Source organism: Armigeres subalbatus, chromosome 3 (assembly GCF_024139115.2).
Source record: "Armigeres subalbatus isolate Guangzhou_Male chromosome 3, GZ_Asu_2, whole genome shotgun sequence".
Taxonomy (NCBI): domain Eukaryota; kingdom Metazoa; phylum Arthropoda; class Insecta; order Diptera; family Culicidae; genus Armigeres; species Armigeres subalbatus.
Genome location: NC_085141.1, coordinates 396,263,980 through 396,276,328, shown reverse-complemented (window position 1 = coordinate 396,276,328; position 12,349 = coordinate 396,263,980). Strand labels below are relative to the sequence as shown.

The 12,349-nt window shown below is 41.2% G+C and overlaps 1 protein-coding gene across 14 annotated transcripts in view; it reads right to left on the bottom strand.

The window, feature by feature from the left end:
* LOC134226873 (macoilin) overlaps positions 1-12,349 on the bottom strand; it is a 43,565-nt gene extending 31,216 nt beyond the window's left edge. The window contains exons 1-2 of one of the 14 annotated variants that reach the window (XM_062707931.1): positions 12,232-12,349; positions 9,940-10,397 (exon numbers count right to left, since the gene is read on the bottom strand). In XM_062707931.1, the coding sequence (XP_062563915.1) occupies positions 9,940-10,016 (77 nt within the window). In that variant the 5' untranslated portion in view covers positions 10,017-10,397; positions 12,232-12,349. The other 13 variants (XM_062707941.1, XM_062707929.1, XM_062707937.1 and 10 more) reach the window with 13 other exon arrangements.

Here is a 12,349-nt window from a genome sequence, read left to right as displayed (position 1 = left end):
TTTGCTCGTAAAATTTTCACCAACAACTGAAATTGTCGAATCCATTTTGAATACTCATAATGATTTTTGCCAACATCAATGACACCCCGAGCAAAATCTGCCAACAAATGAGGGCAAATTGAGATAATAAGTTTGTAATTATGATTTTCAAATTGAATCTCAATTTGTTTTAAAATTTTGGTTTTCGTGATTGATTACTTACTTAAATATCAGTTTGCTGTTGATTTCTAAATTATAAGAATAGATATTAAACTGACTAAGTACTTATTTTTTATCAAGAGTGAACTTAAAAATCAGTTTCCAATTTGCTTTCATAGACAGCAGAAATAGTTTTTAATTTGACGACACAGTTAGATTTGATATTTTAAACGTTCAAACGACCAAAAGGATATCAACCTGGGTTGTCATAATCGGCGATTTCATGACGGGACCGTAGCTGAGCAAAGCTTAAAGCCTGTCCACGTTAAATTTCGGACACCCATCTTCCAACGCGATTTTTTTTAATTTTCACAGACCGCTGAGAATGTCAATTTTCGCATAGCTGAATCCATCCGCTTTATGTGATACATTTAGCACGTTTTCATCCTCGTCCAAATTGATAAAATGGCTGAAAAACATTTGGACATTATCTCAGTGTCCGAAATTTAACGTGGACAGGCTTTAAGATAAAATCGATAACTTGTTTCGATGTTGTGGAATAGCTGATTTTGATTACCTTTATTGCTATCCTTTCGGTCGATTTGATGGGTGAAATAACAAAATGAACAGCAGAAAATTTTTACTGTGACATTAAATTAAAAACTATTTCTGCTGTCGAGAGAGCAAATCGAAAACTGACTGCCCAATCTTTATTTTGACCACGTGACGGGGTGGGTATTGCTACACGATTGATGACTTAACCAGTAAGCTGCAGTGAGACAATCAATTGTGCTGAAAGTTATTTCCTGAGGCAAGCAATGGAAGACGATCTCCAGTTACATATAACGAATAGTATCTGGGAACTTGGTGTTGCTGGGTATTTAAGGCTGAATGTAGTGAATTAGATTAGGTACAAGGTCATCTGCGAGTTGTGGTGCCTGTCTAGGATGTGGTGGGGTTTGACAGTGGGCCCTGTTAAACCTCTATAAAAAGCTGCATGTATCCACAAGTAGGCTCCGCCAAAGCGACCGTGTGCCGCTCAAAGCCCACAAGCCCAAGTCCTAGTGTTAGGTGGGACGCTAAACAGCCCTGACACGACGGTCCTCCGATGAGACAGGAGGTTTGCGCATGCCCAATAAGCCGCCTTCAAAAACAACCATTACGAACGACATAGACGATAATACGACTCGATACAATCGACAACGACCTAGGCGACGAATAATTGGGTGATTGGGATAAAAGGCCGATTCTTCAACTATAGCATTATCAACGTGCACAGCCCACACGAAGGGAGACCCGATGACGAGAACGAAGGGTTCTATGCACAGCTGGAGCAGACATACGATGGATGCCCACTGCGGGACGTCAAAATCGTCATCGGTGACATTAACGCTCAGGTAGGAAGAGAGGAAATGTATAGACCGGTCATCGGACCGGATAGTCTGCATACCGTATCGAACGACAACGGCCAACGATACATAAACTTGGCAGCCTCCCGCGGAATGGTAGTCCGAAGCACTTTTTTCCCCCGCAAGAATATCCACAAGGCCACATGGAAATCACCTAATCAAGTAACGGAAAACCGAATCGACCACGTTCTAATCGACGGTAAATTCTTCTCCGACATCATGAACGTACGCACTAACCGCAGTGCGAATATTGAATCCGACCACTACCTCGTTGCAGTATGTCTGCGCTCAAAACTCTCAACGGTGTACAACACGCGTCGGAATCGTCCACCGCGGCTAAACATTGGGCGGCTACAAGACGGTAGACTAGCCCAAGACTACGCGCAGCAACTTGAAGTGGCACTTCCAACGGAAGAGCAGCTAGGTACAGCGTCTCTTGAAGATGGCTGGAGAGATATTAGATCCGCCATTGGAAGCACCGCAACCGCTGCACTTGGCACGGTGCCCCCGGATCAGAGAAACGACTGGTATGACGGCGAATGTGAGCAGTTAATTGAGGAGAAGAATGCAGCATGGGCGAGATTGCTGCAACACCGCACGAGGGCGAACGAGGCACGATACAAACGGGCGCGGAACAGACAAAACTCGATTTTTCGGAGGAAAATGCTCGAGACCGTGAAGAGACGGAGCGACTGTACCGCGCTAATAACGCACGAAAGTTTTAAGAGAAGTTAAACCGTTTTCGAAGGGCCACGTTCCACAGCCCGCAATGTGTAAGGACATTAACGAGAGCCTTCTACCAAACGAGCGTGAGATGATCCAAAGGTGGCGGCAGCACTATGAAGAGCACCTGAATGGCAATGTGGCAGATAACAGTGGCGGTATGGTAATAAACCTGGGAGCACGTCCGCAGGACATACGTCTTCCGGATCCGGATTTCTGGGAAATCCAGGAGGAGATCGGCTGTCTGAAAAACAACAAAGCCCTTGGAGTTGACCAGCTACCAGGAGAGCTGTTTAAACACGGTGGTGAGGCACTGGCTAGATCGCTGCACTGGGTCATTACCAAGGTTTGGGAGGATGAGGTTCTGCCGCAGGAGTGGATGGAAGGTGTCGTCCCAAGCAACACAACTTGTTTCTCAGTGAGTAACAACAACTGTGGTGTGACTTACTAAAAGTTTGAGTTATATACAACGCGTCGTATTCGGAACTCCTTTGTGACACAAAAAGCGCAAGAGGTGGAGCCTATTTGCAACATCTGGCGGCTACAATGAAAATAAAAACACAAAAACCAACCGGGAATCGAACCATGGACCTTGAGATTTGTAACCCAAGCAGCACGCGCAACATCTTTCAAAAAGCTGTTTGTTCCTGACACTGACAATACATCGAGTCACATTAAATCCACTCTCCAGTTTCAGAAACACACAATGTTTCATTTCCATTTAAGTGGCGTTGCAATATGCCACGCATCTGACATCTTGGGTGATTTGTAATTGATTGAGTGATAAAATAGATAAGTTGCAGTATTAATAAATCTTCGGTTCATTGCTGTTACGACAATGTTTCTGATATGTTGCAAAATATTTTGAGCTCAGCTGAGCAATATTTTATTTTTGACAGTCCACTCCATTATTCGTATAAGGTGCAATGACGTTACAAATGACTTTGTTGTTTATGAAGTGCACTTGTAGCAGAATCTCCAAATAGAATTGATGGTGTGATGGTTAGAGACGGACGCAATGAGAAAACAGAACTGTGCAATAAAAATCCTATTCGACTAAATGCTGATGTCATATTAGAAATTTGGAGACAGTATTCGTCGATAGAAAATCCTTCCGCACGCGATGGCATATGAGCAAATCAAACCACCTTTCTTTTGCCAGTGGAGATATATCAGCTTCCACACTGATATTCTTCCCTCCCCCTTCATACGGGAGCTTGGCAGAAGGAAGGTCGTGTGATATGTGCCATCACAAATATTGCCCTCCGCTCGCTTTTAAATCGACTTCTATAAAAACATTCTTCATGCCTGCCGTATCCTAACGGAACTATCAATTCTATACTTTCGCCTCTAATTCTATTATGAACATGTACGTCTAAGTTTGGAAGATGATATTAGCATTTCCATATCATTGTAAATCGTTTAACTTCACGTAGAAGTAACACACACAAAATCATTAATTTAGTTATCTATTTTGTTTCTGATATGAAACACATTGAATTACAAATCACCCAAGATGTCAGATGCGTGGCATATTGCAACGCCACTTAAATGGAAATGAAACATTGTGTGTTTCTGAAACTGGAGAATGCATTTAATGTGACTCGATGTATTGTCAGTGTCAGGAACAAACAGCTTTTTGAAAGATGTTGCGCGTGCTGCTTGGGAGTGTGTCCCATCTACAAAAGGGGGGATAAGCTAGATTGTAGCAACTACCGCGCAATCACATTGCCGCCTACAAGATACTCTCCCAAATTGTATGCCGCCGACCAATTGCAAGATAGTTCGTGGGGCAACACCAGGCGGGATTTATGGGTGAACGCTCTACCACAGATCAGGTGTTCGCCGTGCGCCAGGTTTTGCAGAAATGCCGCGAATACAACGTGCCCACACATCATCTATTTATCGATTTCAAAGCCGCATATGATACAATCGATCGGAACCAGATGGCAGCTAATGTATGAAAACGGATTTCCAGATAAACTGATACGGTTGATCAAGGCGACGATGGATCGTGTGATATGCGTAGTTCGAGTTTCAGGGGCATTCTCGAGCCCCTTCGAAACTCAGGGCTGTTACAGACTAGTCGAATTCCAATCCGCCAAATCCGCGACTGGCAAATTGAAATCCGCATATCCGCGACAAACAAAAATATAGTTTCTTACTTTAAAATACGTTTTATAAATGCGAAATTTTAATATTTTTGCTTCTAATCTATTGGCATATTCGTCGATAGAAAATAAAATGAAAGAACATTTGCTAATTTATGTAATACCTAAAACTGCATAGTTAACGCTTCAAACATATCACGAGCCACCAAAAATATATGTGCAGTGTTGAACTATGCCCGAAAGAAATTTAATTTTTAATGTTTCCGGGAAACCCTCCATTCTAATCAATGTTGTATAGATACATTTAGTTGTAAGTTTGTTGGGCAGATGGCAGTCTGTTGTCATAGGTAAATACCCGTTAGATTAAGGGTTATATTTGAATTATACTTTTTAGTACGCTATATAGTTTTTTTTAATCTCTACCATCGTTTTACAAGGGCATTGATCAGTCATTGGATTTTGTACTTCCATCAATCCGCCAGTTAGGAAATAATAAGACCAATTTCTTCAAAAGCAAGCGACATAGCTCTGCAGAGGCCCGAACAAACCTGACGAATCTGATTTAAAAGCACAGAGACGAAATGATACCAGAGGCGGACAGGAACGGTTCTAAGACCTACGAATTTTTAAAAACTTTGATAAAATTCACGATTTGAAAAATGATGTCATTACCACTACGTATGAGATAATGGATAGAAATTGCTAAGCTTATATAACACGGCAGACTCGACACGTTGTTCCTTTGCCGGAAAAGCATCAAGCGAAGATAACATGCACTAGAGGTACCAAAAGAGAACGTAGATAGGCTTCATGGTAGGTCGCGTACACGATGGTGTTTTGCCATTTAAGTAGACCTGAGGGTACTAAACTTCAGTGCGCCTTTTAGCAATTAGCCCTGGATTAACTGAGTACGTAAGAATTAATGAATCTATATCGGAGTGAAGCTTAGTAAGCGGAAATAGTTAGATTCTGCTCCCCCATTTGCAAACTAGTTCGTAAGTAAGTAATCTCCCAAACGAAGGAGGGACTTGCCAGGATCTAGCGATTAGCCATCGATAGTGAGCATTACAACGCCGTATGTGTAGGAGTCTTTTGGAGTCTCAAGGCTCAAGTTCAGTCAGACAGTTTGTTGCAACTAAGTAATCACGAATAATCTCTCAATGGATATAAGAACAGCGAGGAATTTTGAAGCTAGCCTATGACTAGCCTATAAAAAGTTATTGGAATACATAATAAAACAAAGGACGAATACTGAATGGTTTGAATGAAATGACTGCATTAATGGGAGTCATTAAGCATGGTACAAAATTTGACGCAACTGATGGTCGGGCAATGAAAAAAACCTATCTATCGTTCAATCGACGATATTCGGATTTCTGAATATCGCCCCAACCATTAACATGCGGTCTGATCCTTTCTCAACAAAAAGAGGGGTCGAACAATCCACAAGGACTTTCTGTTTGGCAGCTGATATTTCCAAGGATGAGCAAAATGTGGCATTCCCAACCTAGACCTCAATCGTTAACACACCACCGGAGAACAGCGCGCAAAGAAAAGATTAGGATGCAGATGAATCAGGTTCCCCCACCCTAGGATAAGGAGTCATACAAAGCGGCAAGTCATACAAGGATTCTAGTCTTCACGGAGAAGCCGGAACCGCGGGAACCCCATCATGGCATTAGTTGTCTATTTTGACGTAGAACTACGTCTGTCTTTTCAATATTGGGGTACACTTTACGATTGCACAAAATCGAAAAACGTCACGAAAATATGATAGACTTTGATCGTTAATATCTCAGCCGTTTCTGGATGGTTTTTTCATTTTCTTGAACCATTCAATCAAGGAAGAGTCAACGCTTCATACCCGATGTACACTGAAGTCGTTTTTTACGCGGTTCGCTTTTTATGCGATTTTTTCACTCGAATTTCGGGAGTTCCGCGGTTTATTCAGTTTATTATGGGATTTAACCAGTTTTGTTTTACGTTGTTTTAATTCACGCGGTCCATATAGTCCGCGGAAAAACCGACTCCAGTGTGTTACAATATTTATGTAAGATACTATTTACTATTGAAAACTTGCCAACAGTTTAGCAAACGGTTTCGGTGAATTAGTTAATCTTGTAAATGCAGCGCAAGCTTCTTCTTCCATAGTACTACATTCCAACTGGAACTTGGCCTGCTTTTTAACTTAGTAATCTATTAGAATTTCTTTAGCTATTAATTGAAAGCTTTCTATGCCCACCATTGCATTAGTATGCATCTGGTGTCTTCTTCTTCTTCTTATTGGCATTACATCCCTACACTGGGACAGAGCCGCCTCACAGCTTAGTGTTCATTAAGCACTTCCACAGTTATTAACTGCGAGGTTTCTAAGCCAAGTTACCATTTTTGCATTCGTATATCATGAGGCTAGCACGATGATACTTTTATGCCCAGGGAAGTCGAGACAATTTCCAATCCGAAAATTGCCTAGACCGGCACTGGGAATCGAACCCAGCCACCCTCAGCATGGTCTTGCTTTGTAGCCGCGCGTCTTACCGCACGGCTAAGGAGGGCCCCATATGTGTGTGGCAAATGCATCTTGTGTGGCAAATACAATGGATACACTATGCCAAGGGTGTCGAGAACCTTCTTCACCCGAAAACATCCTAGATCGGATTTTGCGCCTTTGTTCGCAAGGCTAACTGGAGGCCTCAAGCCAGCATAGATGTCAAATAATGCAACTTACAGGGTTTTTAGCTGGTGCAGTTCGTTTCTGCTAACTTACACGCGCATTATCTCTCGAAAGCTTGGGGGCGTTTGACGGCAGCTTCCGGCTTACGTCTATTGATGCCATTAGAGGGGCTCGTAATCTTCTTCGCTGCTGCAGTGGATGCGTTCTGGAAAACTTTCATCAGTAAACGCAAAGCCCGACTTTCATCAGCTCGTTTATGCTAATTCCTAGGTGTCTGCCGGAGTAAACGCAAAGCCCGACGTGAACAATGAAATTCAATCGGAATCGGATGATTGGCATTGTGTTTTTGTGTTATGTAGGAAAATAAGTTCAAAAGTAGTATATACCAATGTTTCGATACGAAGTTTTTATCAATCGATAATTTGGATATGTGATCACTTGAGAGTGTTTCTCATCCTCGATTATTTGAAAATTTTATTTTTATCATCCTTTTCAAATGTTGTTTTAAAAATTATATACATCATCAAGGTTCGTAATGCTCACTCAATCTCAGGAGCACAGGATAAACAACGAAAACAGATTCACCCAGGGCTTGAAAAATGCTTGCTTTGGTCTCATCGAACGGAAGAGTCGAAAACCTGTACATTACACATAGCTACGTAGTTCAACGTCACCTTTGCGTATAACCCGATTGGGCTGGACCTTGGAGTTTTATTAGTGTTTTTGTGTTTTTTCTCTACCAAATTTTATCCTTACAATAATTTTAATGTGACAATTTTAATTCAAAATAACTGGCGAAGCCCTTGGTTGACTCACAAGGCCTTCCTCTTAATTTAAATTGCTATTATATGTACCTTGGTATTGATGGGACCCAAGGTTGGCTCGTTAAAGGAATCCTTCTGATTCCTTTCCTCATTGATGTTGAACCTAATATTATAAATCAAAAACACATAAACAAAGACCCTCTATGCAGCGCAAGTAATCATAATTGTAATTCCGAAATTAGTGGCACAAAAGTTTTAGGCAATAAAATAAATAATTCTCGGCATTTCAGTAATCTATAAATGCAATTCGACAGACTTTCTATGTGTCCACTTAAACCAACATCCATACGACTATTGAAAGGTTATTCGAATACCATGTGTTTGGATCTTTGACGGATTGCTTATTTTGCAAACGCCCAAATAATCGACATGTTGAATTTATCCTAAAATTAGATTGAGGAAATCGCGATTTTCGCGAGAGTGTAGTTATAAATCCGCGAATTTCACGACAATGTTTGACGGAACCGCGATTTTTGCGACTGGAAGGGTGAATTCGCGACAAATCCGCGAAAAACGCAACTGTTGTAACAGCCCTGAAACTAGCAGAGGGTTACGGCAAGTTGGTGGTCTTTCGTGTCTGCTATTCAACATCGCTTTGGAAGGGGTATACAGTCAAACCTCCATGAGTCGATATTGAAGGGACCATCGACTCATAGAAATATCGAGATGTAGAATAGAAAATCCTTGGAAAGCTCTTTGGAGGGACCATCACAGTAACCCAGAAAATATTTTTTAGTATGGAATAATTTGCTTCCATGAGTCGATATCGAGTCATAGAACATCGACTCATGGAGGTTTGACTGTATACGAAGAGCAGGGATATATCGACACGAGTGGTACGATTTTCACGAAGTCCGTTAAGTTATTTGGTTTAGCCGACGACATAGATATTATGGCACGTAACTTTGAGAGGATGGAGGAAGCCTACATCAGACTGAAAAGCGAAGCTAAACGGATTGGACTAGTCATCAACACGTCGAAGACGAAGTACATGATAGGAAGAGGCTCAAGAAAGTACAACGTGAGCCACGCACCACGAGTTTGCATTGGTGGTGACGAAATCGAGGTGGTTGAAGAATTCGTGTACCTGGGCTCACTGGTAACCTCCGAAAACGATATCAGCAGAGAAATTCGGAGACGCATCATGGCAGGAAATCGTACGTACTTTGGACTCCGCAAAACACTCCGATCGAATAGAGTTCGCCGCCGAACCAAACTGACAATCTACAATACGCTTATTAGACCGGTAGTTCTCTACGTTCACGAGACCTGGACGATGCTCGTGGAGGACCAACGCGCACTGGGAGTTTTCGAAAGGAAAGGGTTGCGTACCATCTATGGTAGGGTGGACGGTACGTGGAGGAGGCGAATGAACGACGTGTAGCCATGGACCGAGCCGAATGGAGAAGACTCTCATATACCGCACAGGACACTTCGGCCTTAGTCTGAATAAATAAATAAAGTGGTAAATAACACAAGTGGGTTTTAATTAATGCTTCTATGGCCTAGAATAGAACCTTAAAAAGCATTAACATGTTATTGATAGATTGAAAGAAAGAATCTGTCTGTTAATTAGCTTGAAAATTATACCACGTATTCATATACGTATCCCATAAATTTATCTAGGAAACCTCTCTATTTGATGGTGGGCTGGATACAAAAAAATCCTTTTCATTCAGATTACCGAAATAGTCATAACAACATACATTCAATACACCTAAGTATGTCGAAGGACAGCGGCGTCAAAATGTCGCCAATTGCTCGACCTACCAACTAACAGAAAGCTCGCACCAATCACGAACATTGTATTTATGAAGTGTCCCATATGCGTGCATGCGTTTACCCGTCATGCATCGAGAAGAAATAAAAAACGGAAGCAAACAGAAATGCCAAACAAGATTAAAAAAAATCATGATCACGATAAAATAATATCCCCCACGCAAAGGTCGTCAGCAATTCGCCCTCCAGTTCAAATCGAAACAACCAAAACTAAAAACGACTAAACCTTTTTTCTCAAGTTAAAAACTGACTGTTAGCGTTGTGTTGGTGCGTCGACTTACCTTCCAATCTGTTCTGCTATTTTGTTCCTCTTGATGGGTCGCCGAATCTTGCCACAATCGGCATTTCTCCTCTTCATTATCCGCGTTGCTTTCTCCGTGCCGTCTCCGTGGTGATGTCGTTTACGCTTCGCTTCCACCGAAAATGATCTCCCGAACGGCTTTCGGGGCGACACAAACCAGGCTCGCAACGATGGCACCGTTACCAACCAGACACTGGGGGAATTCTTCCGGTGGCCAACGGCAAGGATTGGCCTTCAACACTTTCACTCAAACGGCGGATCTTCTTGTGCTTTTTCTGCAATTTTCTGGCCCTCCCGAGAAACGCTGTGGCGAAAACTATTTTTCTCCTTGTTTTTACTGTCCGATTTTCGCGGTGATAAATTTAGAACGACTCTTCGTAGATGAAGCTGAGGTTTTCCGTATTATTTGCTCTTTTTAGCACCCACTCATCTGTTAACCTATCGTAACATGTGAGAAGATCCGTAGAAAAATTCTTTAGATTTTGACGATTACTTAAATGTTTTGCCTGTTTTTGATTTCTTTTGATCCTTGGTTCTAGTATTTGAGACGAGTAAAGCCTTAGGGAAAAAAAGTTGCTATACCTAGTTTTTTTCCCTACAATTAAAAAGGTATGTTGAAAAAATAACAAAAAATGTTTTACGAAAGTTGTGTTCCTCCTGGTTACATTACACTTTGTTTATTTGTATTTTTTTTTTAATGAACAAGCTTAGTTAGCATAATTGCATACCAAATTTTGAAGCGTTCCTATATCATCTGAAAAAGGGAAGATCTATTGAATACACCTCTCTACTTCCCTAAACTGCTTGAAACCCCATTTGTCCAAAGTTAAAGAAGTTTTACTGCCATGATATACATATTTGTCCAACGTTTGCTAGGATTTAGCTGTATATGGGACAATTTTACATATAACGGTAGTTTATATACGGCTTCAAAATCAATATTCACCCATTTCTGAATAAAATTTCTTTATTTGCTTGGCCTTAAATTATATATTTTAAAGAACTGTCAAATTGCAGGTCAATCATATTATACCGCATTCCCATACTTAGACCGAAGTTAGGGACTCCTGCATATACAACAAACTACTGTTGTTTCTTTTAGCAAATATGGTGGATTAATTGGAAAGAATTTCATAAAAATTGTAGCAGTCCAATTATGGCAATCCTTACCGTACTATGATCTCATCTCTGTGTAAATTATACCAAAACGTTAATTAGGATAATTAGCAGATTTTTAATAAATTGTTTATTCATTATTTAAAACCTAAAAACACTGATGTTTATAAACCCAATTACCGTTCATTAAATAATGTATGGCCCATATGGATAGGAATTCAAGCATGGAATATTTGTGTTTGTTATGTGTAACATAATACATACATTAATAATGTTCAACAAAATACATTATCCCTACATTTTTGAGTGTTTTTACTCGTTATTTAGTTAAAATAGCGGTCAGAATCTAACAAACTTCTTAGTAGATGCTTTTCACATGTTACGCGAGATTACCCTTTCGCTGCAGCACTCGCTCCTCAAGTATTATGAACCCGACGAGATTAGGTACGAATGACAAATACGAAGATCCAAAAGATTTGAAATTTGTTTTTCCTTAACACACTCACTGTCAAAACAATAATTTTCCACTTAGCGCACACAATTTTCAGCCCAAATTACCCGACACCTAATTCTATTTCCTCTCCTTCTTCTTCTGGACTGCACTGAAATCGCAGCTGCTTTCACGGGAGAAAGCAAAAATCGAACATTTTCCACGGGGCAGCTTTTTCGCAGCTTCTTGCTTCTCCTGCTGTCACCAAATTTTGTGTGATATTCTACGAACCAAAATGTCCTCCAACTTTTTCTTTTTGTTGGAAGGTCCGCGTTTTATTTCCCAAAAGAAAAACTGACCGGATGCGTTTTTCCAAACACTGCCGGGGATCGGCCCCGAAAGAGTAGCGACGAGATTAGATTCGAGATTATTTTCAATTCACCCTACCTAGCTACCAGCCGAAACAATACCGACCGAACCACTTCCAGCGTCGCCGTCGTGAGTCGCCTATCGGCCAATATTTTCACCTCGCCGAGTGCTCTACTTTTGAGATTCTTCCGCTTCTCGGGTCTGCTCTTTGAACCTTCCGTGCGTCGAAAATCGTAAACGTCTTTTACCTTTCTTAACCCGAAACAAATTTTGTCAAATTTTCGACTTATTTCCACTTGAAATGCGATGGCTGATAATCCTCTGAACTTGCTGCTTGCTTCGCACCAGCTCTTGTACCTTTTTCTTTTCCTTCCGTCCACGGCGAATCGCGTTTTTCGTTTTTCTGATCAGCCAGCGCGATGGAAGCTGTGGGTTCGATGTTTTCGACGGCGATTGCGTCAAAACAGTGTGCGTG